Consider the following 24,809-nt stretch of genomic DNA (forward strand, 5'->3'; position numbering starts at 1 on the left):
GTGAGGGCGGAAGTGCAGGAGATGGTTCGGACCCGGTTGAGGGCCCTGTCAACCATGGAGCTGGGGAATCCTCGGTTGAGGAAGAAGGTGGACATTTTGGAGGCTCCCTTGTTGAAGTTGGCCTCATCTGAACATATATGACGGAGACGGAGGAACTGAGAGAATGGGATAAATTCTTTACAGGAAGCAGGGTGTGAGGATGTATAGTCCAGGTAGCTGAGGGATACGGTGGGTTTGTAGTGGATATTAGTGGCTAGTCTATCCCCAGAAATGGAAACAGAAATGTCGAGGAAGGGAAGGGAGGAGTCAGAGATAGATCAGGTGAAAGTGAGGGGAGAGTGGAAATTGGAGGCGAAATTGATGAAGTTTTCCAATTCTGGACGAGAGAGGGAAGCAGCACTGATGATATCATCAACGTATCAGAGAAAGAGTTGTGGGTGTGGGCCGGAATAGGACTGGAATAAGGAATGTTCCACGTACCCACAAAGAGGCAGGCATAACTAGGGCCCATGCGGGTACCCATGGCAACCCCTCTTACCTGAAGAAAATGAGAGGAGTTGAAAGAGAAGTTGTTGAGGGTGAGGACAAGCTCAGCCAAGTGGAGGAGGGTGGTGGTGGGTGGGGACAGTTCAGGCCTTTGATCCTGGAAGAAGCGGAGAGCCCGACCTTTCTGGCGGGGAATGGACCTGTCAAGGGATTGCACGTCCATGGTAAAGAGGAGGCGGCTGGAGGCTGCAAACTGGAAGTTTTGAAACCGGTGTAAGGCATCAGATGAATCATGGATGTACGTGGTTAGGGATTGGACCAGGGGAGAGAAGACTGAGTCAAGGTAGTAAGGGAAGAGTTCTGTGGGTCAGGAGCAGGCTGAAACAATGGGTCTGCCTGGAAAGCCCTGTTTGTGGATTTTTGGGAGGAGGTAGAAGCGAGTTGTGCGGGGCTGGGGAACTATCAGCTTGGAAGCAGAGTGGGGAAGATCACCAGATGAAATGAGATCAGTTACTGTAGTAGATACAATGGCCTGATGTGCCATGGAGGGGTCATGGTCCAGGGGAAGGTAGGAGGAGGTATCTGAGAGCTGGCACTCAGCCTCTGCAAGGTAGAGGTCAGTGCGCCAGACTGCAACAGCACCACCCTTATCAGCAGGCTTAATAACAAAGTCAGGGTTAGATCTGAGTGCACGGAGTGCGGTCAGGTCGGAGGGAGATAGTTTGGATTTGGTGAGGGGAGCAGAAAAATTGAGGCAACTGATATCACATCAACAGTTCTCAATGAACAGATCGAGTGCAGGTAAAATGCCAGAGGGAGGGAGGGAGTGTATTGGAACTGGGTGAAAGGGCCTGTGGGACAGGAAGAGGACTCTTGTCCAAAGAAATGGGCACGGAGGCGAAGACGGCGAAAGAAGAGTTCGGCATCATGTCGTGCCTGAAATTCATTAAGGTAGGGACGCAGAGTGATAAAGCTGAGGCCTTTGCTGTGTACAGAGCGTTCAGCATCAGAGAGCGGAAGGTTAGGAGGGATGGTGAATACCTAACAGGAGGTGTGGTTGGTGGAGAGGATGGAGTCAGAGAGAAGGGGAGGAGAGGAAGGTTCCAGAGGGCCATGGATATCTTTGAGTTGTTGCATCTTGTGGGCCTTGATGCCTGAAAGGAAAAGAAAAAGTTTCTTGTTAGCACGACGAATGAGCTGGAGGATGAAGTGGAACTGTGGAGTGGTGCAGCCCTATGCCAGTGTGTAGCGATGCTGTTGGAGAGAAAGGTAGAGAATGTGCATGTGGCGCCGCATGGCACTGAGTGTGGAGTTGCTGTCCAGGTAATGTTGACCATCTTGAGATGCCTGTGATCCTGGGAGGATTCAAAACATGAGGGATGAAACTTAGTTGGAATCCACGTGGGGTGAGTCTGAGCCGGAGGCAGTCACTGAGGATATAATTTATGCCAGCATTGTATTACTGGAGATTTGAACCACGCTAGAGACGGGGTTATGGGGTTTGAACGCAGACCTCCCTGTAATTTATGCCAGAATTATATTACTGGAGATTTGAACCACGCTAGAGATGGCATTATGGGGTTTGAACCCAGGTTTGAACCCATTATGTTGGTGTTCATTTCAAGGAGATTTGAGTACGAGAGTAAAGATGTCTTGCTGCAGTTGGAAACAGTCTTGCTAAGACCTCACCTGGATAGTTGTAGTCTCCTTATTAAAGGAGGGATGTACTTGCCATGAAGGCAGTGCAATAGAGGTTCACCAGATTATTTCCTGGGGTGGCAGCATTATTTTACATGGAGAGATTGAGGAAAATGGGTCTGTATCCTATAGGATTTTGAAGAGTAAGAGGTGATCTCATTGAAACTTACAAAATTCTTACAGGATGGATATAGATATGATGTTTTGCCAGCTGCTGAGTCTAGAACTAGGGGGCATAATCTTACGATAAGGGACAGTGTATTTAAGACTGAGGTGAGGTTGGTTAGAGAGTGTTGAATCTTTGCAATTCTCTGCCCCAGAGTGCTGTGGAAACTCAATCATTGAGCAGGTTCAAGAGAAAAATGGATAGGTTTCTGGAGACTGATGACATTAAGGGATATGAAGATAGTGTGGGGAAATGGCATTAAGGAGACAATCACCCATGATCTAGAATGGTGGGGCAGGCTTGACAGGCTGAAAAGCCCATTCCTGTTCCTATTTTCCTAACGAAGACTATGATGGGGAGTGATACGAGATGAAGCTGTCCTTCAGAGAGGTGACACAGATGCAATGTGCTGAATTGCCTCTTCTTTGCCACAACCATATTGTGATTTATTTTTTAAGTTGACAAGACACTGCATTTATAGGGAAGGTTTAGAGGGCTTTGGGGTGTAGCAGAATAGTGACAGCTTTGGAGTCAACACAGACATGTAAGCTAAATGGGCCCCTACTGTATTACATCAAATCATGATTCTTCAGTGGCTCCATCCAATAGCCAGCTCCTCCTTCCCCACCCCCATAACCTAGATTGGAAATCTCGATGCACAATTAGCCCACACTTGTGATGAAAGCAATGACCCACTGTTTTCCATGATTTCAGCTTCCATCCAGCACTAACCGCATAACTGATTGCCTGAATATTTGAGCAGAGTTCATTATGATGAGCAGCAGTTAAAGGTAGTGTGAGATATTGTATTATGATTCTCTTTGCTAACTCACTCACAAGCACTCTATGTTTACTTTACCATTCATTCATAAAAGCACACTTTTGTAGTATGTTTTACTCTTATAAGATAAAGTAAATTAAACATCCCTTCCTAGGCTGCCAAACCATGACTGTTTCTTTACACCTTTCAATTCCAATTGGCCATATGCTGCAAGCAGTGTTTAGACCTATTCCTGTATCAAAGTCTACCCCTGAATAAGTGTTAATACTGTAACCTACTCAGAACAATGCCATCTCCACCGTCGTGTCTCCATAACTCACTCAAAACTATGAAAAGATTATAATATTAATTAACCCTTGGTAACCATCTCTCAGGACCTGAATAGGCTGCAGGACATCAAACAGTTTCCTCCACCAGCATGTCCCTACAATCTAGTGCTTTTTATTTCTTTGAAATTTCCTTATACATTGCCTATTTCTGTAACACTGTAGTACCTATTTCTAACTTTTATTTAGGACTACCATCTTGTATTAACATACAGATTTATACTTTTTAAATACATATTAAATAAAGCCGCTACCCCCTTTAAGAAACTTACTTTCCAAACAGCGCTTCTGTGAAACTGCATAAATGAATGTGTAAGAATTGTCAAAAACCGACAATAGTAGATGAGCTCTCAGGACCCAGTTTAATATCCTCTATACTTTTATTTAGTACACATATAATTTCTCACTTATTTAGATCAAATAGGTCTAATATTTTTACTAACAATGCCAACATTAAAGAGAAAAAGGACTGACACCTCTTAATTATGCAAGCTCAGACTGGACAGACATTCTAATCCCATCAGGAGTAACAGCCAGCATTAAGAAGTGCTTAGACTATCTCTGCTTCCTCAGGACAGATGTCGCACAAACTTGTGTACATCAGATACAACTATTTGAAACCATATGTAAAAATTATGTAAAAAAGAGGCCACTGTAAAACTGTACTTTGGATGCCGTCATCGCCTCCAACAGCGCCACTGAGGATGCTCAATAAAGAGGCTGCTTTTGCCTCTCACCGATCTCGGTCACTATTGAACACAATCCCACACTAGCCTGCACTGCTTAAAGTTAGACTGGAGATTGTAGAGATACATTGCAGCTGAGGCATGTTAGAAGTTCTGTGGAAATTGAATCTCACCTGTAAAAGATGCAAGAGTGTTACATATGGAAGAAAGCAAGCTCCAAAGGCTTTGAACTGTGATCAAAGTGTGACAGTGTAAACTTCAGAACTATAATAACCATTCATAGATTGAAAGAATCAGCAATAACTCTTTCTGGAGTTAACTGTTTCTCAAGATGAAAGGGACAAGGATAAACTGTTATAAAGGAATTAAAAACAACATGCTAATTAACCAATCCTGGGAAGAAGGAGTCAAAGCAACATAAACAAGCTGTTTCCAGGAAGAGAGAGGAGATAATACTGCTTAATAGCAGCACAACAGCTGCCTCATGACAAAGGAGCAATTAAGACTGCCTGCAGAAGGAATGTCCTGAAGTAAAGGGCTTACTTGTAGGACTGGCTGTTGCAAACAGAAAACTGAATATAACAAGAAACAGAGGAGCTACTTCTAATAAAAAGGCAAGTTACAGACTTGAGGTCACTAGAAATGTAATTAATGTTGGGGATGAAAGAATCTAAAGGATCATCAATAATGTCACATCACAAACTTGAAAGAAAGAAAATTGTATAAGAATCCAACACCTGAACAATTCAGCAGCAGAACTTGGAAGAACAACACTGCACAAAGATCGAACCCCACACACTTACAGTTAGCAGACACTGTTGGTTAGAATGGTAGCTAAATTCCACCATTAGTGGGGTAATAGTCAAGTCACTCTGTAAGGCCTAACTTGCTTATATGAGTGTTCTTATTTTGGTTGCTACATGCAATAAAGTTTAAATCATTGTTTCAGTACTTGATTGTGAGATTTCCTAATAAGTACCTGAATTAATGGTAACATGGTGATTTACATACAACAAATGGGCTTTGGTGTAAGGGACAGAAATGAGGAAAGATGTTCTTATACTCACAGGAGGCTCTTCAGAACATGCTCAGAGGGCAATGGGAGCACATGGCCATAGAGGGCAATGCCAAGAGTCAAATTCTAAGGATTTGGATGTATCCATTTCTCCCAATTTTGACACTGCTTCACTTTTTCATATGCTTGTTGTGCCTGAAGGTCACCAACCTTATTTAAACACGCTTCATGCACTTCACTCACACGCAACCCAATCTGGCTTGATGCCTTTCTATTTTCTATGATCCCTTTTAATGCTAGAGAAAGTGCGATGCTCGTACTGAAATGGAGCAATTAGAAGGCAAAACAACAAGAGAACACAAAAATACATAGTGGGACACCAGCTTATTTACAGCTGAGAATCAGGAGTTTTTTTTAATTCATTCATGGGGTGAGGGTGTTGCTAGCTAGGCAGCACTTACTGCACATCCCTAATTGCCCAGAGGGCAGTTAAGAGTCAACCACATTGCTGTGAGTCTGGAGTCACATGTCAGCCAGACCAGGTAAGGATGGCAGTTTCCTTCTCTAAAGGACATTAGTGAACCAGATGGGTTTTTCCAACATTCAACAATAGATTCACAGTCATCATTAGACCTTTAATTCCAGATATTTATTGAATTCAAATTCCACCATCTGCCATGGTGTGATTTGAACCCAGGTCCACCAGAATCTCTGGGTTAACAGTCCAGCAATAATACCACTAGGCCATTGCCTCCCCCTAGGCCATTGGCCCCTCTAGTCTGCTCTGTTATTCAATAAGATCATGACTGATCTGACCGTGACTTCAATTCCACATACCTGTCATCCTTCGATAAGAAGGCTGGACAATTCAGGGTTGTGCATCCCGTGACAGCGGGAAGCAGAAGTCAAGTGTTTACTCACCTGGCCTTTCCTGATACGTCTTACTATAAACTAAAGCTGCAAACAATCACATGTAGAGGAATCTTGCAGGAGATTTACTACTATAAACAGAACCGTGGAATGAATAGAAACCATAAATTCACAAAGAGGAATATTAAAGCTGTGAGGGAACAAGCACACAACAATTTCTCTTATAGATACTGTGTGTGATACTAAGAATACAATAGGCATTCAGTTAATGATAACACTCATAGGCAGATTTGACAGGCAAAACAAGTCAGTACAAGTATCCTCTCCACCTAACGAAATGAGGAATGGACAAATACAGTAGCCGTTGTGTTCTGAAATGTGCCTTCAACTATAGCAAATACCAACAGCATGCACAGGGATTTTATCAGCCCTTTGGGGATGAGCTAGCAGGGAAGAAGGTCAACAAAAATGGGTAAAGATAAATTGAGTGCCATGCCAGATACTTTCCTACTGCAATGTCATTTTGCCACAGATGGAAAGATGGCAGATTGGCTGTCTGGCAACTAAATTGACGGACCTAAGTGGTAACTTAAAGGCCAGTTGCTGCCTAATGGGAATTTTGTCTAAGTCAAGAAAGGTCTACCTCTTCATGAAGAAATTGTGCAGTCAAACTTATTGGCCTCTCGCAGGTTCTTGGCGGTAGTGGGGAGAGATTTTAGTTTGGGAATAGTTTGGCCTGTGGAATGCTGCATAGCCTCACCTCACAAATGACAATAAATGCCCCATGGTAATAGTGCTTTCTGTCTTCAGTGACCCAATTTACCACCCTTCAGGGCCATACAGCCATCAATGCAGTCTCATCCTCCAGATGCAGCTCCAGCAGTGGCCACTGCTAGTAGCGGAGCTGCTCTGTCCCATTAGGTAGGCAGTTCTTGGAAAAGAGGCTCAGTTCTTAAGCGTTGCTGCCAGCAAAATAAGGTCCCTACAGGTGTGGGTCTTCAGGTTGTGGCAACAGTCCCAGAGTTGAAATATCTAATACCGAGGGCATGCATTTAAGGTAAAAAGGGTTAAGTTTAAAGGAGATGTGAGGGGCAAGTTTTTTTTACACAGAGAGTGGTAGGAGTCTGGAATGCACAGCCAGGAGTTTTGGTGCAGGCAGATACGATAAGGGCGTTTAAGGGACTTTTAGGTAAGTACATGAATATGCAAGAAATGGAGGGAGCTGAACCAAGGGCAGGGCAGTAGTTTAATTTGGCATCACATTTGGCACATCATGGGCCAAAGGGCGTGTTCCTGTGGCTGTACCATTCTATGTTCTAACAATGGTGGAACTTCTGCCAAATCTGCAAAATCCTGGCTGTTGTCTCCAACCCTCTTCCATGTTCAGGAAATTAGTAATATTGAAAGGATGAAGTGCTGGAGAAACTCAGCAGGTCTGGCACCATCTGTGGAGAGAAAACAGAGTTAAAGGTATGACCAGAAGAAATCAGGGAAATTCTTGTTGTTTACATATCATGGTAGTTAAAAGTTTCAATAAATAAGCAAGGCAGTTGGAGGTTCTGTGACACAGTGGATAGCATTTTTGTCTCTGAGCCAGAAGCTGGAGTCTCACCCCATGACTGAATGACCACAGAAAGTCAATATAGGACTAAACAGAATAATCAACCTGTACATTCTTCCAAAACTTACCAATACCATGTGGTAAGAATGAGGAAGAATTCGGGTCAGCAATTCAGATTCTGAGTGAACTTAAAACAAAAAGGGACACATTGCTAGGATGTTAGGGGAAGCTGTGACATTAGGTATTGTTTTCACTTTCGATTTCTGTTCTGAAGAAGTGATACTATGCGTGAGCTATGGTATAGGTGGTTGCTAATCATTCTGCTACGTCAGAGAGTGTACATATATACCTAACTAGAACAAAACATCAACCATTTGTACAAGGCTTGTTGGGAACACATTCCGAGTTAGCCGTGGTCGGGAGGGAAAAATGTACGTGGTGGTTATTTGCATTAAACTTCTGCTGCAAGCTTGCATCGACAGGGCGAGCGAAATCTCACGTTGGTTGATGCGGCTGGTAGCCTTGAGTAAATCTGGGCTCATTGAATGGAGACGGGAAAGAGTGACAAGCAGCGACAGGACCCAGGAGCGGAGTGCCGTACCCACCAGTGTCAATTACCATTTCACCCGACAGTGTAACTACAAGTGCGGCTTCTGTTTCCACACCGCAAAGACATCATTTGTGTTGCCCCTGGAAGAAGCCAAAACGGGGCTAAAGCTTTTAAAAGCAGCCGGTAAGGAAGCAGCAGAATTAAGCTTTGCAAGTACAAAGTTCAATTTCTCTTCGTTCAGAATGCTGTTTTGGCTACCAGTACACGTTTAAAATTAACTGGGAGAGAATGCCGTTCTAATATGAGGATTAATAACCTGTGACTTTAAAGTAAAACCGGAAGAACAGCGGATGCTGGAATTCAACTCGGTGGAGATGTTATTGATACGAGTGACAGTTGTTTATTTTGCATGATTGTGTGGGACATTATTGAAGTCGCTTACTGACACAGAAATGTGTACCAAGTACAACTATGGGCAAAAGCGCAAAATCCCATTGCTAATGCTGATGTGTAATGGGGAGAGAAGAGATGGGGCGGGATGGGGTGGAGAGTATCGGATCGGACAGAGGAAACAGTCGGCTGCAGCCAACTATTGACACACAATATAATGTTTGCGTTGGGGATATCATTACTACTATTTAGGGCTCTTGTAGTACAGCGATCCCTCTGGGCAAGGAGGCCTGCTCCAGAGCTGTGCCATTACGTGTCTGAACAGCTTGATTAAAATATCGTGAAATATTTCTGGCTGTAGTTGGACTAAGGTGACAGGAAATAAGCTGTAGTCTTTGCTCAGTACCGAAGCTACGGGGAGCACCTACTCACCATCCATCTATCATGTTTGCAAAGTTTATTTTCAGATGTTTTAATAGTGGAGTTTTAATATGGGATTGGAGTAATAGCGGTTGCAAACATTGCAGAGCTGAAAATGTTATAAATTTCATTAACAAACAAAAACATAAACTCAACAGGGTCTGGCAGCATCTGTGGAGTGAAAACAGTGTTAACGTTTCGAGTCCAATGCCCCTTAGGTCCAAACCTTAACTTTGTTTCTCTTTCCACAGATGCTGCCAGACCTGCTGAGTTTCTCCAGCAATTTCTGTGTTTGTTTCAGATCTCCAGCAAAACTCAATTCTTTGTTTTATTTTATATTTCCACTATTTGTTTAACTACTGAACTGGGAGGATTACAAAAATGAACCTTTCTTCAAGTATTCCTGTTAAAAATATGATAGTTGAGTAGACCAGTTAATAATGTTAATAAACCAATTCAGTGATCTTACTACATTTCCAGAGGCAAATTGGCAGCAATAGCTTCAGTGTCTATATACTTCAATAAGTTTGTCCACGTTCTGAAGTCTGAATTCCTATTTTCTAAATATGCTCTTGAGACAAATGTTTGGCAGGATTTTATTAAATATCCATCCATAACTGTTGGCATCTCAAGATCTGATTCAAAACTTTCCAATTGATATTCTTGCGCAGGCATGGAGAAAATTAATTTTTCTGGAGGGGAACCTTTTCTGGTCAATCGTGGGGAGTTTCTCGGGAAGCTGGTTCAGTACTGTAAGCAGGAGCTGAAACTGCCCAGTGTCAGCGTTGTGAGCAATGGGAGTCGGATCACCGAGAAGTGGTTTAAAAACTACGGTAATATGCCTATACCCAAGTCTGGAAATGGGGTGCACGTATCTATACATTCGATTGAGATTGCTGTTTATATTCTAACTAATCACTGTTGAGAGGGGTTAAACTAATAATAGAGGGTGGCGGTGGAAGGTTGCTTCTCAGGGCTGGAGGCCTGTGACTGGCAGTGTGCCGGGTCCAATCCTTTTCGTCATTTTTGTAAATGATTTTGATGTGAATATAGGAGATATGGTTAGTAAGTTTGCAGATGACACCAAAATTGGAGGTCTAGTGGACAGTGAAGAAGGTGACCTCAGAATACAAAGAGATCATGATCAGATGGGTCAATGGCCTGAGGCGTGGCAGATGGAGTTTAATTTAGATAAATATGAGGTGCTGCATTTTGGAAAGGCAAATCAGGGTAGGACTTGTACACTTAATGGTAAGGTCCTGGGGTGTGTAAAAAAGAGACTTTGGAGTTCAGGTTCATAGTTCTTTGAAAGCAGAGTCACAGGTAGATAGGATAGTGAAGAAGATGTTTCATATGCTTGCCTTTACTGGTGAGTGTATTGAGTGTAGGAGTTGGGAGGTCATATTGCGGCTGCTCAGGATGTTGGTTAGGCCACTTTTACAACACTGTGTACAATTCTGGTCTCCCTGATATAGGAAGGATGTTGTGAAACTTGAAAGGGTTCAGAAAAGATTTACAAGGATGTTGCCAGGGTTGGAGGGATTGAGCTATAGGGAGAGGCTGAATAGGCAGGGGCGTCGGAGGCTGAGGGTGATCTTATAGACATTTATGAAATCATAAGGAGCATGGATAGGATAAATAGACAAGGTCCTTTCCCTGTGGTCGGGGAGTCCAAAACTAGAGGGCGAAGGTTTAAAGGTGAGAGGGGCAAGACGTAAAACGGACCTAAGGGTCAACTTGTTCACACAGGGGGTGGTGCATGTATAGAATGAGCTACCAGAAGAAGTGGTGAAGCCTGTACAATTACAACATTTAAAAGGCATCTGGATGGGTAAATGCTAGCAAATGGAGCTAGATTTATTTAGGATATCTGGTCAACATGGACGAGTTGGACCAAAGAGTCTGTTTCTGTGCTATATATCTCTATGATTCAATGACTGTCCATGTATTGATAAAATATTGTCCAATCACTCATTTCATAATTATACTGTGTGATGTGTGATTCAGCCACACACACTAAGAAACTGGATGTAACATTCAGTATGTAATGTTTTCTTTGGTGAGTATTAAGAGCAGCTTACACCCATAGAATCAAAAACAAACATGGTACCTGTATGTTCAACACTAGATGTAACTTATTCAGATGGAATAATTGTTGGGGGTATGTTAACATATCTAGGGCCAGAACATTTTTCTTGAATTCTTTCATTCAACACTTTGAAAACTGAAGTTTGTTTGAAAGTGAATCCCTAGTTTCACTAATACTACATTTAATCATGACCCCAGTAAAAATGTCCACTGATCTCAGGCCAAGTGCCCAGATACATATTGTACAATGGACATTGAATCTATCTTAATGATTCCCCACTAAGTGCGTTCATAGTTTTACAGGAATAGATAAAGAAATGCCAACCGTGAATGAGAAACCTTGTCTGAAGTAAGTAACATCTCCAGTGAGTTTAGTTGCAGTTCAGAAATTTTACAGTCCAGTTTAGCTTTTCTTTTGTAACATGATGCCAGGTAGTTTTTTTTTCTAAACTTGCATGCTGCAAGCAGAATTGACAACTGTAATTAATCAGTTTCTAAACTATGGCTGGAGCTCACTGTTTAACATAAGACATTAATGTTACAGGTAAGGATCTGGACATTTTGGCGATTTCATGTGACAGTTTTGAAGAGGACACCAATCGTCTCATTGGCCGTGGGCAAGGGAACAAAAATCATGTCGAGAACCTCCTCAAAGTCAGAAATTGGTGCAAAGACTACCAAGTGGCTTTTAAAATCAACTCTGTCATCAACAGATTCAATGTTGATGAGGATATGAATGAACAAATCAGGTTGATAAATCCAATAAGGTGGAAGGTAATTCAATTGCTTCACCTTTCTTGATATTCCAAACTATAACTACTTGTAAGAATGTGGAGGATTAGGGAAAGAACTCAAATGTGACTGTGCTGGAGAAAATTGCTATTTTGACTGCCCCAAAATCCTAAGTTAGCGGACAAAGGCTCTGTTTCTGCTCACTGGATATTTGGAAAAACTGTCTGTACACATGTCTTGAGAGTATGTGTCTATCAACTTCCTTGAGAGTTCTTAGCTGTTTAATCTGATAAGGCTAAGTGGAAAACACCAGCTGAGAACTGCTGAGGATCTCACTGTTGCCTTCAGAACAGTATCATCAGAAAGTGCTAGAGAAACTCAGCATGTTGAGCCACATTTTTGGAGAGACAAACAGAATTAATGTTTTGAATTCTGTATGCCTCATCTTCAAAACTGAAAGTGCCTTTATTGGTCATGGCAACAAATATGGCATTTGGGAAGACCTATTTTAATACAGTAGCTTTCATGATTATTCATTTTGGTTACAAATGGTTATGATTCCTCCTCTCTCAGCTGATGCCTAGGTGAAATTTTCAAACCAAATTAATATACCTTCAATATAGGTAACATGAATAGCTTAACTTCAGAAAATGGAGCTATTTATGTCTATAGTATTCAGTGGATTGTCTCCCTTGTAAGTTTAAACATTGGTGGTTTTGTGAAAACCAAGTTATTTTAAGTCTTAGAATTTGAGTTGTGCTCTTGTTTGTTTAGTAGTGATCATTACTGAGGCCTGTTTCTAGTATTTTTCCCTTCTAGCAGTGAGAAAATGTAAATGTTTTATTAAAAATAAAGAAACCCATGAGAGGAGCAGGGGAAGCAAAACTTTACTTAAAGTATCAAATTGTGCTTTTATAGAAACCTGCCCATGCAATATATATATTTTGAACTAAAATGGCAAGGAGTAGGTTATTTCAGAAGATTCTGCATTCAGTTGTGCTGATCATGGAAACATCCAGTGCTGAATAACAAGTTTACTTCCTAGCCTCAATGTTCCCTGAATGATAATGAGGGACTGTGGTGATAATATCATAGCTGGTGGTTCACTGCATTATCGTTCTGCTTCTGTGTCTTCTTTTAAAGTCCTGTTGAAAATGATTGAATGCATTTTCCCTTTCTCTGTCGTTGCAAGGATGAAAGTGTGTGAAATTTGTTTTTGTCAATTTTGGATTCAATCCTGGATTCAAGTGCACAACAACACACCACCTATAATAAAAGCAAAGTTGCTGGAGAAGCTCAGCAGGTTTTTACACCACCTATAATGTCGTACTAACTGACAATAATAAGGCAGCTTTACTTCAGTCTCTTAGAGAGGTGGCATGGGAAGTACAAATAAAATACAATGCATTATCTCTCAGGTAACTGGACAACACGTTTTGGGGACCTCATATGAGTAGTTACATTTGTAATAGCAAGTATAGTAAATTGAATATTAAAATTATTTTTTTCAATACAGGTATTCCAATGTTTGTTGATTGATGGAGAAAATGCTGGAGAAGAAGCTCTGAGACATGCAGAAACATTTACTATCAGCAGTAAAGACTTTCAGAAATTTCTGGATAGACATAAACAGATCAAGTGCCTTGTGCCTGAATCCAATGAGAAGGTGAGATATGTGGGAATAGAAACTGAACCAGGTGTACAACTTGAGGAGCAGCATTAGATGAGGGATGCTGTTTAGGCTTTCCTTTATGATCACCAGCCATCGGATTCCATCCTCTGTGAAAAGTGATTCATTTCAGCACATCCGTGTCACAGATTTACTTTGGCCTTCGCTACTGGCAGCTACCAGTGACATGTTGCAGCATGTGACAGATGCAGTCACATCTGGGACCCAAGTCCATCAATATACTGTCAATAAAAAAACAGAAGAAAAGGTGAGACAGGGTCGAAGATTGGTGACATTACAGAACTAGAAATTGATGGACTTGCTGATATATATGAGGCACAAAATATTTTGCCCAACTAATCAAAGCTGACACAAAAGCCTCCCCCCATCTTTATATACATCTACCTAGTGAATCTTCTCTGAACTGCGTCCAATGATTCAATATCTTTCCATAAATAAGGGGACCAAAACTGCTCATAATACTCCACATATGGTCTCACCAGTACCGTGTGCAATTGCAGTAAGACTTCCCAACTCTTATACCCCAACCTCCTTGAAATAAGGGCCAACATTCCATTAGCCTTCCTGATTACCTGCTGTACCTGTATCCTGTGCACAAGTACCCCCAAGTCACTTTGTGTTGTAGCTGTCTGCAACCTTTCACCATTTGAATAATACTGTTCTTTGTTCTCCCTTCCAAAATGAATAACTTCACATTTTCCCACAATATAGTCGATTTGCCAACTGTTTGCCCACTTGCTTAACCTTTCAATATCTCTCTGTAAACTGTTTGCATCTTTGTCGCAATTTTTTGTGTCATCTGCACGCTTGTGCTATAGCTAAGAATTGTTGAAAACCCTTGTCACTTTTTCTGTTGTTGATTACTGCTGATCTTTCCAGCGATCAGAATGTCCACATTGAGGATATACCCTATTGCTAATAATGCACAGTCATTGTCCTGTATTAGTTCTTCAGTTCTGTCTTTGTTTCACTGGTGTGGTTTTGACTTTTGTATGCAATCTTACATAATTTATTTTTAAAAATTGGTAATTCTTATCTTATGAACAAATAACAGTCATGATCCTAACTTATGTTCTCCCTACAGATGCGAGATTCCTATCTCATCCTTGATGAATACGTAAGTACTATGTTATTAAACCTAATAGCATACAATGCTGTCTTGTTAAGTTCTCATTGCTATGTATTGTAATTTGCATATTTTAAAAACGTTAATATAAGTGGACACATTAATATAACACAAAGACATTCACCCTAGCTATATTTCATGAGAAAACTAATTTAAAGTGGGTGCTGGAAGAAAATTCAAATGAATATTCATAAGTGAATTGGACATATACTTAAAACATGACCACTATGTGGAAACAGCAGGGAAATGGGACTAACTGGATAGCTCTTTTTCAAAGAACCACCACAGAAACTGTGCACTAAATTACTTCCTTCTGCAATGCATGATTCTACCTAACAATACTTTCTAGAAAGGTACTAAGAGAATGTAAAAGGATGATTGTCAATTCCACATGCAACAGTGTTGTGTAACATCAATTTTTTAAAAGTAGAGAACACTACTCAATTCTCTACTGTAAGAGATTTAATTTATGATGATTTCTACATTTGAGAAATGTGAGTAAATTAGATGAGCTGATGTGATAACATTAGTGAAAGGAGAATGATAGGTGAATGGCTCCCAGAACTATATTAATTACTATACGCATAACAAACCTATGAAACACAAATCTTCACTCAAATTTCAAATTCTGCTTCCACTGGTAAAATATTAAGTTGATATGGCACAGATAAACTGAAGATCAAAATTATATGAAAAATTGTAATGTTTGTGTTGCCTTCTAAAGTTACGCAAACAATGAAACAGATGACAGAAACTGTGCAATTTATACATATGCAATAACTTTTTTCATGCAGTTACTGGATTTGGATGTATTGACTAGGTACTTATTGCTGTTCTCTAATTGCCCTTGAAAAAGTAGTAGAGAAGTGCCTGCCTGAAAGGTCATAGTTCATGTGTGCTTCTGCCATCCAATACTGATTGTTTGCCTTTCATTTTGGCTCAGTTAGCTCAGTTGGCTGGACGGCTGATTTGTGATGTAGAGTGACGCCGATAGTGCAGGTTCAATTTCCATACCAGCTGAATTTACCATGAAGCTCCCAACTTTGCAACCTTGCTTCCTCCACCCAAAGTATCGTGACCTTCAATTTAAACCACCACCAGCTGTTTTTCTCTCTCTCTCTGTCTCTCTAAAGAGGTAGCAACCCTGTGATGATGTTACCTTTGTGGTGCAGTGGTAATGTTCCTATCTCTAGGCCAGAAAACCTGGGTTCAAGTCCCAGAGGTGTGCAATAACATCTCTGAATAGGCTAGTTAGGAAATAGCCAGTACTATCTGCTGACTATCATGATCCACAGAAAAGCATTGGGGAAAGTGGACTAATTCTCATACCTTAGGAGCCTCCTCTCAATTATAGTAGACATCAGTGAAGCACTTTAACATCACCTGCAGTGTGCCAGTGCAGCCATCTGAAAGACAGAGTATTTGGTGACAACTGTCATGTTAATCATACTGGCCTAATGGTCAATCGCCCTTCAGAGATTGATTAACTACGTGGGTCAGTTTAGTTAAAACAGTAAAACTTCTGACAAAAAACCAAAGAACTGCGGATTCTGGAAATCAGAAACAAATCAGAAATTGGTGGAAAAATTCAGCACGTCTGGCAGCATCTGTGGAGAGAGAGTAGAGTAACATTTCGGTTCCAGTGACCCTTCTTCAGAACTTATTATTCCTTAAAACTCATTACAAGTTGTGGAGCAGACATTACAGCAGACCAATATGGATGTGTGCAGGATACAGACCAAAGTAGATTAGCTGCCAGGCAGAGTCAGAATATTGCATGCACACAATATATGGAGCCAGTAAAGGGAAAGTTTCTTTCAGGCAAAGTACACATAGATATGAAACCTAGTAGCAAGATCACGGCTTACAGTGTATCAGCATTATTTGCCCATCAGAGAGACGGACGATGTAAAACAGATACCTCAAGTCTCTCAAGACACAATACTAGCAATGCCTCTGCAAAATTCTGCAAATCTAATCATAGAATCCCTACAGTGTGGAAGCAGGCCATTCAGCCTGTCGAGTCACAGCGACCCTGAGAACAGCATCTCATCCAGACCCACCTCCCTACTCTATCTCTGCAGCTAATTCACCTAGCCTGCATATCCCTGGACACTATGGGCAATTTAGCATGGCCAATCCACCTAACCTGCATATCTTTGGACCGTGGGAGGGAACCGAAGCATCCAGAGGTAACCAATGCAGGGGGAGAATGTGCAAACTCCACACAGACTGTCGCCCAAGGGTGGAATCAAACCCGGGTCCCTGGCACTGTCAATCTCCATCTGCTGGGTATATGGATCCAGCATTGGACTGTTAGCTTAGGTTGATACCAGGTATGGAGAGATTGATCTCTGGAAGGAGGTTAAGTCGATTGGGTCTGTACTCATTGAAATATAGAACAGTACGCTTGGGCATCCCAAAAACAAACCACTAGTTGCAGATTGCCATCCTGAAAATGCCACCCTTATGCCAAATCTCTGTCTTCTGTTAGTTAGTCAATCTTCTTTCCATGACAGTTGTTCCATCATACTTCTAATTTGTGCCTTGTAGAACGTGGACTGGCTTTGGCAAATTGCTTGCCACAGAATTCCCAGCCTCTGACCTGCTCTTGGAGTCACAATATTTATCGGGCTGGTGCAGTTCTGTTTCTGGTCAATAGTTGGCACTCCCCCCACCCCAAAAGTTATCCCAGTCTTGTTGCATTTGGATTGGTTTAGTATCTTAGGAACAGAAGCATTGTAGTTCTAGGTTCTTTATATATATTCCTGTTGTCACATTGCAATGAAATGACACTATCGTGATCCCGTACATACATCACAGTGAAACTCAATTGTTTTGCTTGTGTACCAGTTTCCAGATACGAAAAACAAAGACTCCATATTGCAAAAATTTACACGAATCTCCTTGTGCAGATCATATTTGTCAAGGTTTACTGCAAATTCCCCAAACATAGGAATGTGGTGAAATTTATTCATATTCTGAGGATACAATGAATTCATTGAGGACCAGGTAAATAATGTGCACACACATGCACAATTGAACAAATTGGGGCATCTTAAAACTTGATTTTGTTTCTAAATAAATTGTGAAAAGTAACAATTTCACAGTTTATATTTGTTGGAGAAACAAAAAGAGTGGCACACATTCAATGGAACCTAGTTCAGCAGTAATATAAAACACGCAATATCAGAAATGCTACCATTGTCATCTCTGGAATGAATAATGGATGCATCTCAGTGACGAAGTAACCAAAGTACCTTACAGATGATGTGTACTGTATAGTTTATCAAAGAATTTTATGATTCATCATTTCTATCTTTACTTTCTGTTAATATTTTTCAGATGCGCTTCCTAGATTGTACCCAAGGCAGAAAAGATCCATCGAAATCTATCTTGGATGTAGGTGTTGAGAATGCTATTAAATTTAGTGGGTTTGACGAGAAAATGTTTTTTAAACGTGGAGGTAAATATACATGGAGCAAAGCAGATATGCGCTTGGAATGGTAAAAGTTGCTCTTTGTTCTTGACTGTCTCAATCATGAAACGTTCATGCCACACACATTTTATGGATTCAGTAAATGACTTTGAATCCTGTCAAGTACCATTGTCCTCAGCTGTCAACATTGTAATTTTTTAAAACAATAAACAGTGCAATATTTAGGATGATATTACCTGTTGAAAAGAATTTGGCACTCAATGCTATGTCCAGACAATTGAAATGCCTAAAAGATTTTTATTGGTTGAATTGCAATATGAAGCTGCAAAGCTAGAGTTTAAGAAAAGATTTGATGTGCCCAGAAAATAAACATTGTTGACATGCATTACCTCATGTAAAAAGAATTGTCAGCTGCATTATGGACAGGTAAATTTGGGGAGACTGGTTGTATTTTGAAGGATTGGTGTTTACAATCTGACCTATCAAAATATAACAGTAATGGCTCAAGTATTTTTTTTAAAAAGCCTTCAAAAATCTCCCATTGACTTCTGATTCTGGAAGTTGTTGCTGTGCATGAACATCATTTCGCATTGCCAGTGAAAATTAGAGGAACAGAGTTCTCCACTGGTTGCACAAAGGATTGAAGGTTATTGGAGGTAAATCATCTCAGGCCCTGGCGATTGTTGCAGGAGTTCCTCAGTAGGCCCCAAATATTCAAAATCATGACAAGTCTGGAGAAACTGTTCCCACTCATGAAACAATCAGGAAGAGAGCACAGAGTTAAAATAACTGGCAAAATGAACAGAAATTAGGGAATGGGGGGTACAGACTGTGTAAGTGCAGATATTAGTATTAGTTTAGAATGGTATCATGGTCAGCGCAGACATGGTGGGCCAGAAGGCCTGTTCCTGTGCTGTACTGTACTATGTTTTTTTTAAACAAAAGAGCAAATATTGGTTTTTACATTATCACAGCAGTCATGTTTATTATGAACATGGGTTTTTTAATTAATGTGGAAATCTTATTTTTACTTTGTAATTTTTTAAAATGCTTTCATTAATGAATATTTGAATTGCATTAAATACATGATGAACAACACTGTTTTGGAGTATATATCGTCTGTTTTGTCAGTTCTTAGTGAATAATCACTTTAGAATTATTTACTGTTTGAGTAGAAATGTCTCACTTGTCAGAAGTGTATCAGCCTTTTATCTTCACTGTTTATGTCACAAATGTCACTGTTTCAACAATGGTTTACATTTTTGCCCAAGTCACTGTTGGGACTATCTTGATACAGCCTCACAATTCCAGTTTCTACATGATTCTATTTCCACTACTTGTCATTCTGATAATAGGCAGCACTTATACTGAAACTTGTCACCAATTTTACCACATTACGACTAATCGCAATCCAAATAAGTTTTCTCACAAGCACACGCTAAGCTCTGATGCTTGGTTAATAGTGTCTGTAATTTTTAATTCTAAATAGCTTACCCAACATTCAGTGCAATGCAATTCAAGTATATGTTAACAATTATATTTTGTATTAATAATGCTGGCATCAACTTGCGATGTTTTGTATCAATTAGTAACTTAAGAAGTTTGAATAAAGTGGAAAAGTATGCAATGTCTGCTTTTGTTTTCAATTTTATTGTGGGTAAATTTATTTTCCAGTAAGGCAACACTTGTTCTTTTATTAAATTAATTTTAAATACAATATCTCCACTGTATTATCGTAAGATGAGTCATAGAACTATCAGAAAACAACCTAAATGAAATTATGGCAAACAAGCAACAGAACATAAATTTACCTTACAGCTGATTGGTTCCAACATTCTGCATCCAATTTTAGCATATGCAGTTATTTTAAATGTTTCCTTCATCTTGCTCGACACACTAGGAATCCTGAATAATCCACAAGTAAGATAAGTTTGAATTTTCTCTACGAGTATGCATTAGACACAACATTATTTAGAACCTGCATTTTAAGGGAACTATGCAACCTTTAATGTGAATTATACTGATGTGATTCAAAATGTATTCGAAAAAACAAAAAGTGCAGCGCTGCTCTCAATATATATTCAAAAATTCAATAAAGTACCAGAAAAATTCAGTGGTGCTTTGAAGATGTCCTCAAAGCAAGTGTGGTGTATTTTGGGAGTGGGATCTTTAGAAAAGTGAAGGTTAAGGAGTGATCCTTATGGTAGTATTGGATCACATGGAGCATACACAATGGTATCGATGAGTTGGGCCAAATGACTTGTTTTATCACTGTGTATCCAAAGTAATTATTATGGTCAGAAGGATTGAGATTTTGGGAGACACTGTAATGGCACACAAGATTCTTAAGGCCAGATTTTTAATGTGAATTCAGATTGCAAATGGCTGGGGTGAAAACAGGCAGGAAATTCTAGTCCGTGACATTTTATTCTTATTAACTACTGCAAGAGACCATCTGCAAGACAGCTCCAATACCACAAAGATCATTGAAGTCTCTCTGCTCTACATAGCACTGTGCCCTTTCCACCTCTGAAAAGAGGGTTCCAGAGATGACAGTGACTGCCCTTGAGTTACAATACTACTTGATTCTGGCAAACAAGGAACCCTAACAAATTTGAAGTCAATTTGATTTGAGGAAAACTCTCCACTGGTCAGTGTCACAGATCACATAGTAATCAGTCTCAGTCTCATAATCATAGACTGTAACCCCAGAGCACCAATAGAGATATCAAACTTTTCATTCCAGCATGTGCCTTTTTAAAAGAGGATTGCTACAGTCAAAGGACTGCGGATGTAAATTCAGTGGCTGTCTGGAAAGGCCCTGGAATGTCACTCCTGGTGAAGTATGAAATAAGCTTCAAAGAAATGAGAGAAAAAGGAGAAATGCACTACAAACTGTAGCATCCTGGGAACGATCTCAAACAAATAATATGTGCAGACTGGATAAGAGGCATTTCATTTCCTCCCCTTTCAAAAATACACATGAATATGTGTGCTAGTGGAAGAGGGTGTGCTCGTGGGCTGAGATACTCGTGCACTAGCCTGGTTTGATGCCAGTGTGCTGTGAAGGTCACTGTTGGAGAACTGCTAATACTCATCCCTAAATTGCAGGTAAATAATTCTCTCGCCACTGAGGCCTAGTTAGCAAGCCTGTTAGTTAGCAAGCCAGTCAGAAAGAAACAGGACAAGCGATGGATTCTCTTGCTCTCAATGCAGCCAACCAAAAACTTTCAAAATGAATCAGAACAAAAGGATTTCAACTAAACTGCAGAGCCAAGAATCCCAAAACTGACTATTTAACTATTAATGTTCCACTATAAATTCTTCACAAATGACACAGGGACTGAACTGTATGTCTTTTAAATGTTTGTTTTAGAATCACTTGCCATTTCTAATCTGTGTGTGTGTGTTGCATTATGATTTCTTCTTGCATCTAGGACCTAATAAACTCAGTTTCTCAAAACTCTGGTTAAGTTGGCTCCTTTTAAAACATAAACTCATTTGGTCTAGGAGACAGAGGTTCCTTTGTAAATTAACCTCATTACGATCAATTGTGGAGACAGGTGAATAAAGAAGGGGAGCCAATACATCACTCCTCACCCAGGAACTTAAGAATTTGTGGTATCTCACCTAGAACAATGATAATTTAGGGAACGTCACCGGTGGTCTGATCATAACAAATTAGGAATTCTTCTGGGATCTGGTCAGAACAAGGATAGTCTTCAATGCCCATCCATCTTCAGCTTCATCAATGATCTTCCCTGCAACAAAAGGTCGGAAAGGGAGATGTTTGCTGATGATTGCAAAGTATTCGATACGATTTGCAATTTTCCACATACTGAAACAGTTTGTGTCTGCATGTAGCAAGACATGGGCAATGTCCAAGCTTGGGCTAATAAATTGTAAGTAATATTTGCACTGCACAGTTACCAGGCAATAGCCATCTCTAACAGCCGATTTAACATCTACACTTTACATTCAATGGTATTAACAGGGCTGAATCCCCAGTGACCAGAAACTTAACCTATGCAACCATATAAATACTTTGGCTACTTCAGAATCCTGGTAATGGCTCATTATAGTATTGTGGATATTCCTGCACCTTATGGACAAATTAAACAAGGTGGCTCAGAATCCACCTTCGTTTCTGAAAGGCAGTTAGAGATGAGCAGCGAAATGCTGCCTTTGCCAATGACGGTCACGTTCCCTTGTACTCTGCGTAACAGAGCCCCACTGGCGTTGGCTAAACATTTGTATCCCTCTGCTTTAGTTTTTGAAACCGCATTAAGTCCGGCGTGCAGTACGTGAACTCGCGGGGAAGAAGTTAGTGTCAAGGCTCAGATCATGTTACAGGGGGACAGGTGGAACAAAATCCTGGTTACAATCCCATATCCCAACCTGCAACACCCCGACAACAAGGCTAAGGCCAACTCGAGCCGCCGCTGTCACCTCGATAGAAGAGGTAGAGGACAACGCTGCTTAGCAAGGGCCACGATACACCGGCCACGTTCCAGCCGTTGCGTTCCATTGCCTCTGTCTCGCTACTTTGCAACGGTTCACCCGGCGTTCCATTGCCATTTTCCCGCCACTTGGCAAGGGTTCACCAGGCATTCCATTGCCACTTAGCAATGGTTCACCCGACGTTCCATTGCCATTGTCCCGCTAGTTTGCAACGGTTCACCCGGCGTTCCATTGCAATGTAGCAACGGTTCACCCGGAGTTCCATTGCCATTGTCCCGCGACTTTGCAACGGTTCACCCGGCGTTCCATTGCCATGTAGCAACGGTTCACCTGGCGTTCCATTGCCATTGTCCCGCTACTTTGCAACGGTTCACCCGGCGTTCCATTTCCATTGTCCCGCTACTTTGTAACGGTTCACCCGGTCTTCCATTGCCACGTAGCAACGATTCACCCGGCGTTCGATTGCCATTTAGCAACAGTTCCCACGGCATTCCACTGCCATTATTCGGCCACTTAGCAACGGTTCACCCTGTGTTCCGTTGCCATTATGCCCGCTACTTCTCCCTCGCTTTCCACTTACAGACAGGCAGATGCACTTTCTGCCGGTTCGATGGTGCCTGGGGTTTCATTGGCCGCCGCTGCAGCAAGCGCAGCCCAGGGGGTGGGCTGGCTGGCGAAACTAGCAGTGACGCAGCTAGCCGCCCATGGAGTGCAATCTGCGTCGCGGTTCTACTGCCGGGTGCAGCCGGTGCCACCTATGTAGACAATAGGGGAGCGAAGCAAACACGCAGTCTCACACACACAAATACTCAAGACTTAAGATTTGGGCAGAGTATCCGGGAGCGGAGAAAGAACAGGACTTTCGCGGACAGCGCCTATTTCGACAGGTTTTGCAACTGTACCGCCAACCAAAGAGACAAAGGTGGGTCTTGTGTGTGATTTTATATATGTTTGTGCGTGGAGCAGAATCTGAAATAATCCACGACTCCGGATCCACTCTCATTAGATTTTATGCATTTGGCAACTTTATTTCCGAATCGGTCAGAAATGTGGTACGTTTTTTTTAATAAACCAGGGGAACAACGAAGGAAATTCTGCATCCAATGCTTTGTCTCCGCTGCACCGGGATCACGTCTAGGCAGTCAAAATCGCATATGTATCACGTTAGTTCCAACCTCATAGTACCAATACTTAGTTAAGATGACAATCAGAGGGACGTAGGCGAATTAGACACAAAAGAACTGCTTGCCGTGATTTTTTTTATATCTCGATGTCCTTATTTGTCGCCCGACGTTGGCACTTAACCGTGTCTCCGTTGTAACGTTTGCCAAATCATAAGAGCGGACGCGTGCCTCAATCGTAACCAGATTATTAGTTCGTACATTTCTTTTAAACCAAAGATTTCCATTTCGTCAAAATGCACCGAGTGCTTATTTACGGAAATGCCTTGACGTTGTAAGAATTGATTCCATTTTTAGCTTTAATTTGCAAACGTATTTAAATATCCAGGGTGTCAGCTACTAAATCCTTGATAAAATCGGGCATAGGTGGTTGATTTCATCTCTGTCTTTCTACAGAACATAGCATTGCTGTCGTTCTAATTTTGTCACACATTTCGGTTTATACAAGTGATCAATTCATGGAAAATAGCGTGACTTAATGCCGCTTGTTTCTTGTTCGCGCCGGTTACTATATGGCTTGTGCATCAAGGTACATACATTGAGTTGTCAGTATCTATAGGATATGTTTTTACATGACCAATGTACTTTCATAGAATGATCATACATTTAGACATATAATTTGTTATGTAAAATTCTCTTTTCCAGGAGAGGTAATTAATATTGAACATTGGATAAACTGCAGTTAAATCTTTAGCATGAGTTTTAATTTTAAAATTTATTCACACTGAAAAGCAAGACTCACTTTAAAAATAAAATTCTCCCCTATATATGCAGGAGAGATGATATCATTTTTATGGTTCAACAGGGAACAATCTTCAAGTATCTTCTATTTTATTCTGAAGGTGCAAGTCGGGACTGGAAGTCTCAAGTGAAATCATGTATTTTAAATGGATATAGACAAGGATTCATGGAGGGGAAAGGTTAGAATGTGTGTCTGCTTGGGACAACGAGTTGGACCGAAGCGTCTGTTTCCGTGCTGAATGACTCCATAAGATTTTTAAAGAAAGGGAACTCAATTTGGGAGTTTGAGAGAAGGCCAAGGTTGCTGCTGGTTTTGTCACTGATGTGACTGCAAAAGATTTTGGAGTAAGAAGACAGAACAGGAAGAGATGTCACATTGCATGAGGCTGATATAGGGTGTGG

The 24,809-nt window shown here is 41.0% G+C and overlaps 2 protein-coding genes and 1 long non-coding RNA gene across 7 annotated transcripts in view; 2 read left to right on the forward strand and 1 right to left on the reverse strand.

Moving 5' to 3' along the window:
• The first annotated feature begins 7,887 nt into the window (after positions 1-7,887).
• rsad2 (radical S-adenosyl methionine domain containing 2) lies at positions 7,888-19,652 on the forward strand. Of its 2 annotated transcripts, XM_020530117.2 has the most exons (6): positions 7,888-8,322; positions 9,621-9,782; positions 11,582-11,811; positions 13,286-13,435; positions 14,544-14,576; positions 17,931-19,652. In XM_020530117.2, exons 1-6 carry the CDS (start codon positions 8,019-8,021, stop codon positions 18,093-18,095), a joined length of 1,044 nt encoding a protein of 347 aa, XP_020385706.2. In that variant the 5' UTR covers positions 7,888-8,018; the 3' UTR covers positions 18,096-19,652. The 2 variants fall into 2 exon arrangements, with proteins under 2 accessions (XP_020385706.2, XP_020385707.2); XM_020530118.2 differs by lacking the exon at positions 9,621-9,782 and having other exon boundaries at positions 17,931-19,651.
• On the reverse strand, positions 13,420-23,250 carry LOC125483131. The gene is made up of 5 exons (XR_007262100.1): positions 23,066-23,250; positions 21,655-21,785; positions 19,836-19,929; positions 15,915-15,991; positions 13,420-13,680 (listed from the first exon to the last, which is right to left on the reverse strand). It is a non-coding gene; the product is annotated as an uncharacterized LOC125483131 (long non-coding RNA).
• rnf144aa (ring finger protein 144aa) overlaps positions 23,181-24,809 on the forward strand; it is a 76,445-nt gene continuing 74,816 nt past the window's right edge. For all 4 annotated transcript variants that reach the window (XM_020530119.2, XM_020530123.2, XM_020530120.2 and 1 more), the window contains exon 1: positions 23,181-23,407. The gene's annotated coding sequence lies outside the window, so the exon portion shown is untranslated. The remainder of the gene's footprint in view (positions 23,408-24,809) is intronic.

This window comes from Rhincodon typus, chromosome 5, assembly GCF_021869965.1.
Source record: "Rhincodon typus isolate 14 chromosome 5, sRhiTyp1.1, whole genome shotgun sequence".
NCBI lineage: Eukaryota > Metazoa > Chordata > Chondrichthyes > Orectolobiformes > Rhincodontidae > Rhincodon > Rhincodon typus.

What these genes read in the sequence shown, in the direction of transcription:
- rsad2 (XM_020530117.2), top strand. Translation starts at nt 8,019, where the DNA reads ATGTACGTGGTGGTTATTTGCATTAAACTTCTGCTGCAAGCTTGCATC. An exon ending in AAAGCTTTTAAAAGCAGCCG is followed by an intron (nt 8,323 to 9,620) that starts GTAAGGAAGCAG and finishes ATTCTTGCGCAG; the next exon opens with GCATGGAGAAAATTAATTTT. An exon ending in TGCCTGAATCCAATGAGAAG is followed by an intron (nt 13,436 to 14,543) that starts GTGAGATATGTG and finishes TTCTCCCTACAG; the next exon opens with ATGCGAGATTCCTATCTCAT.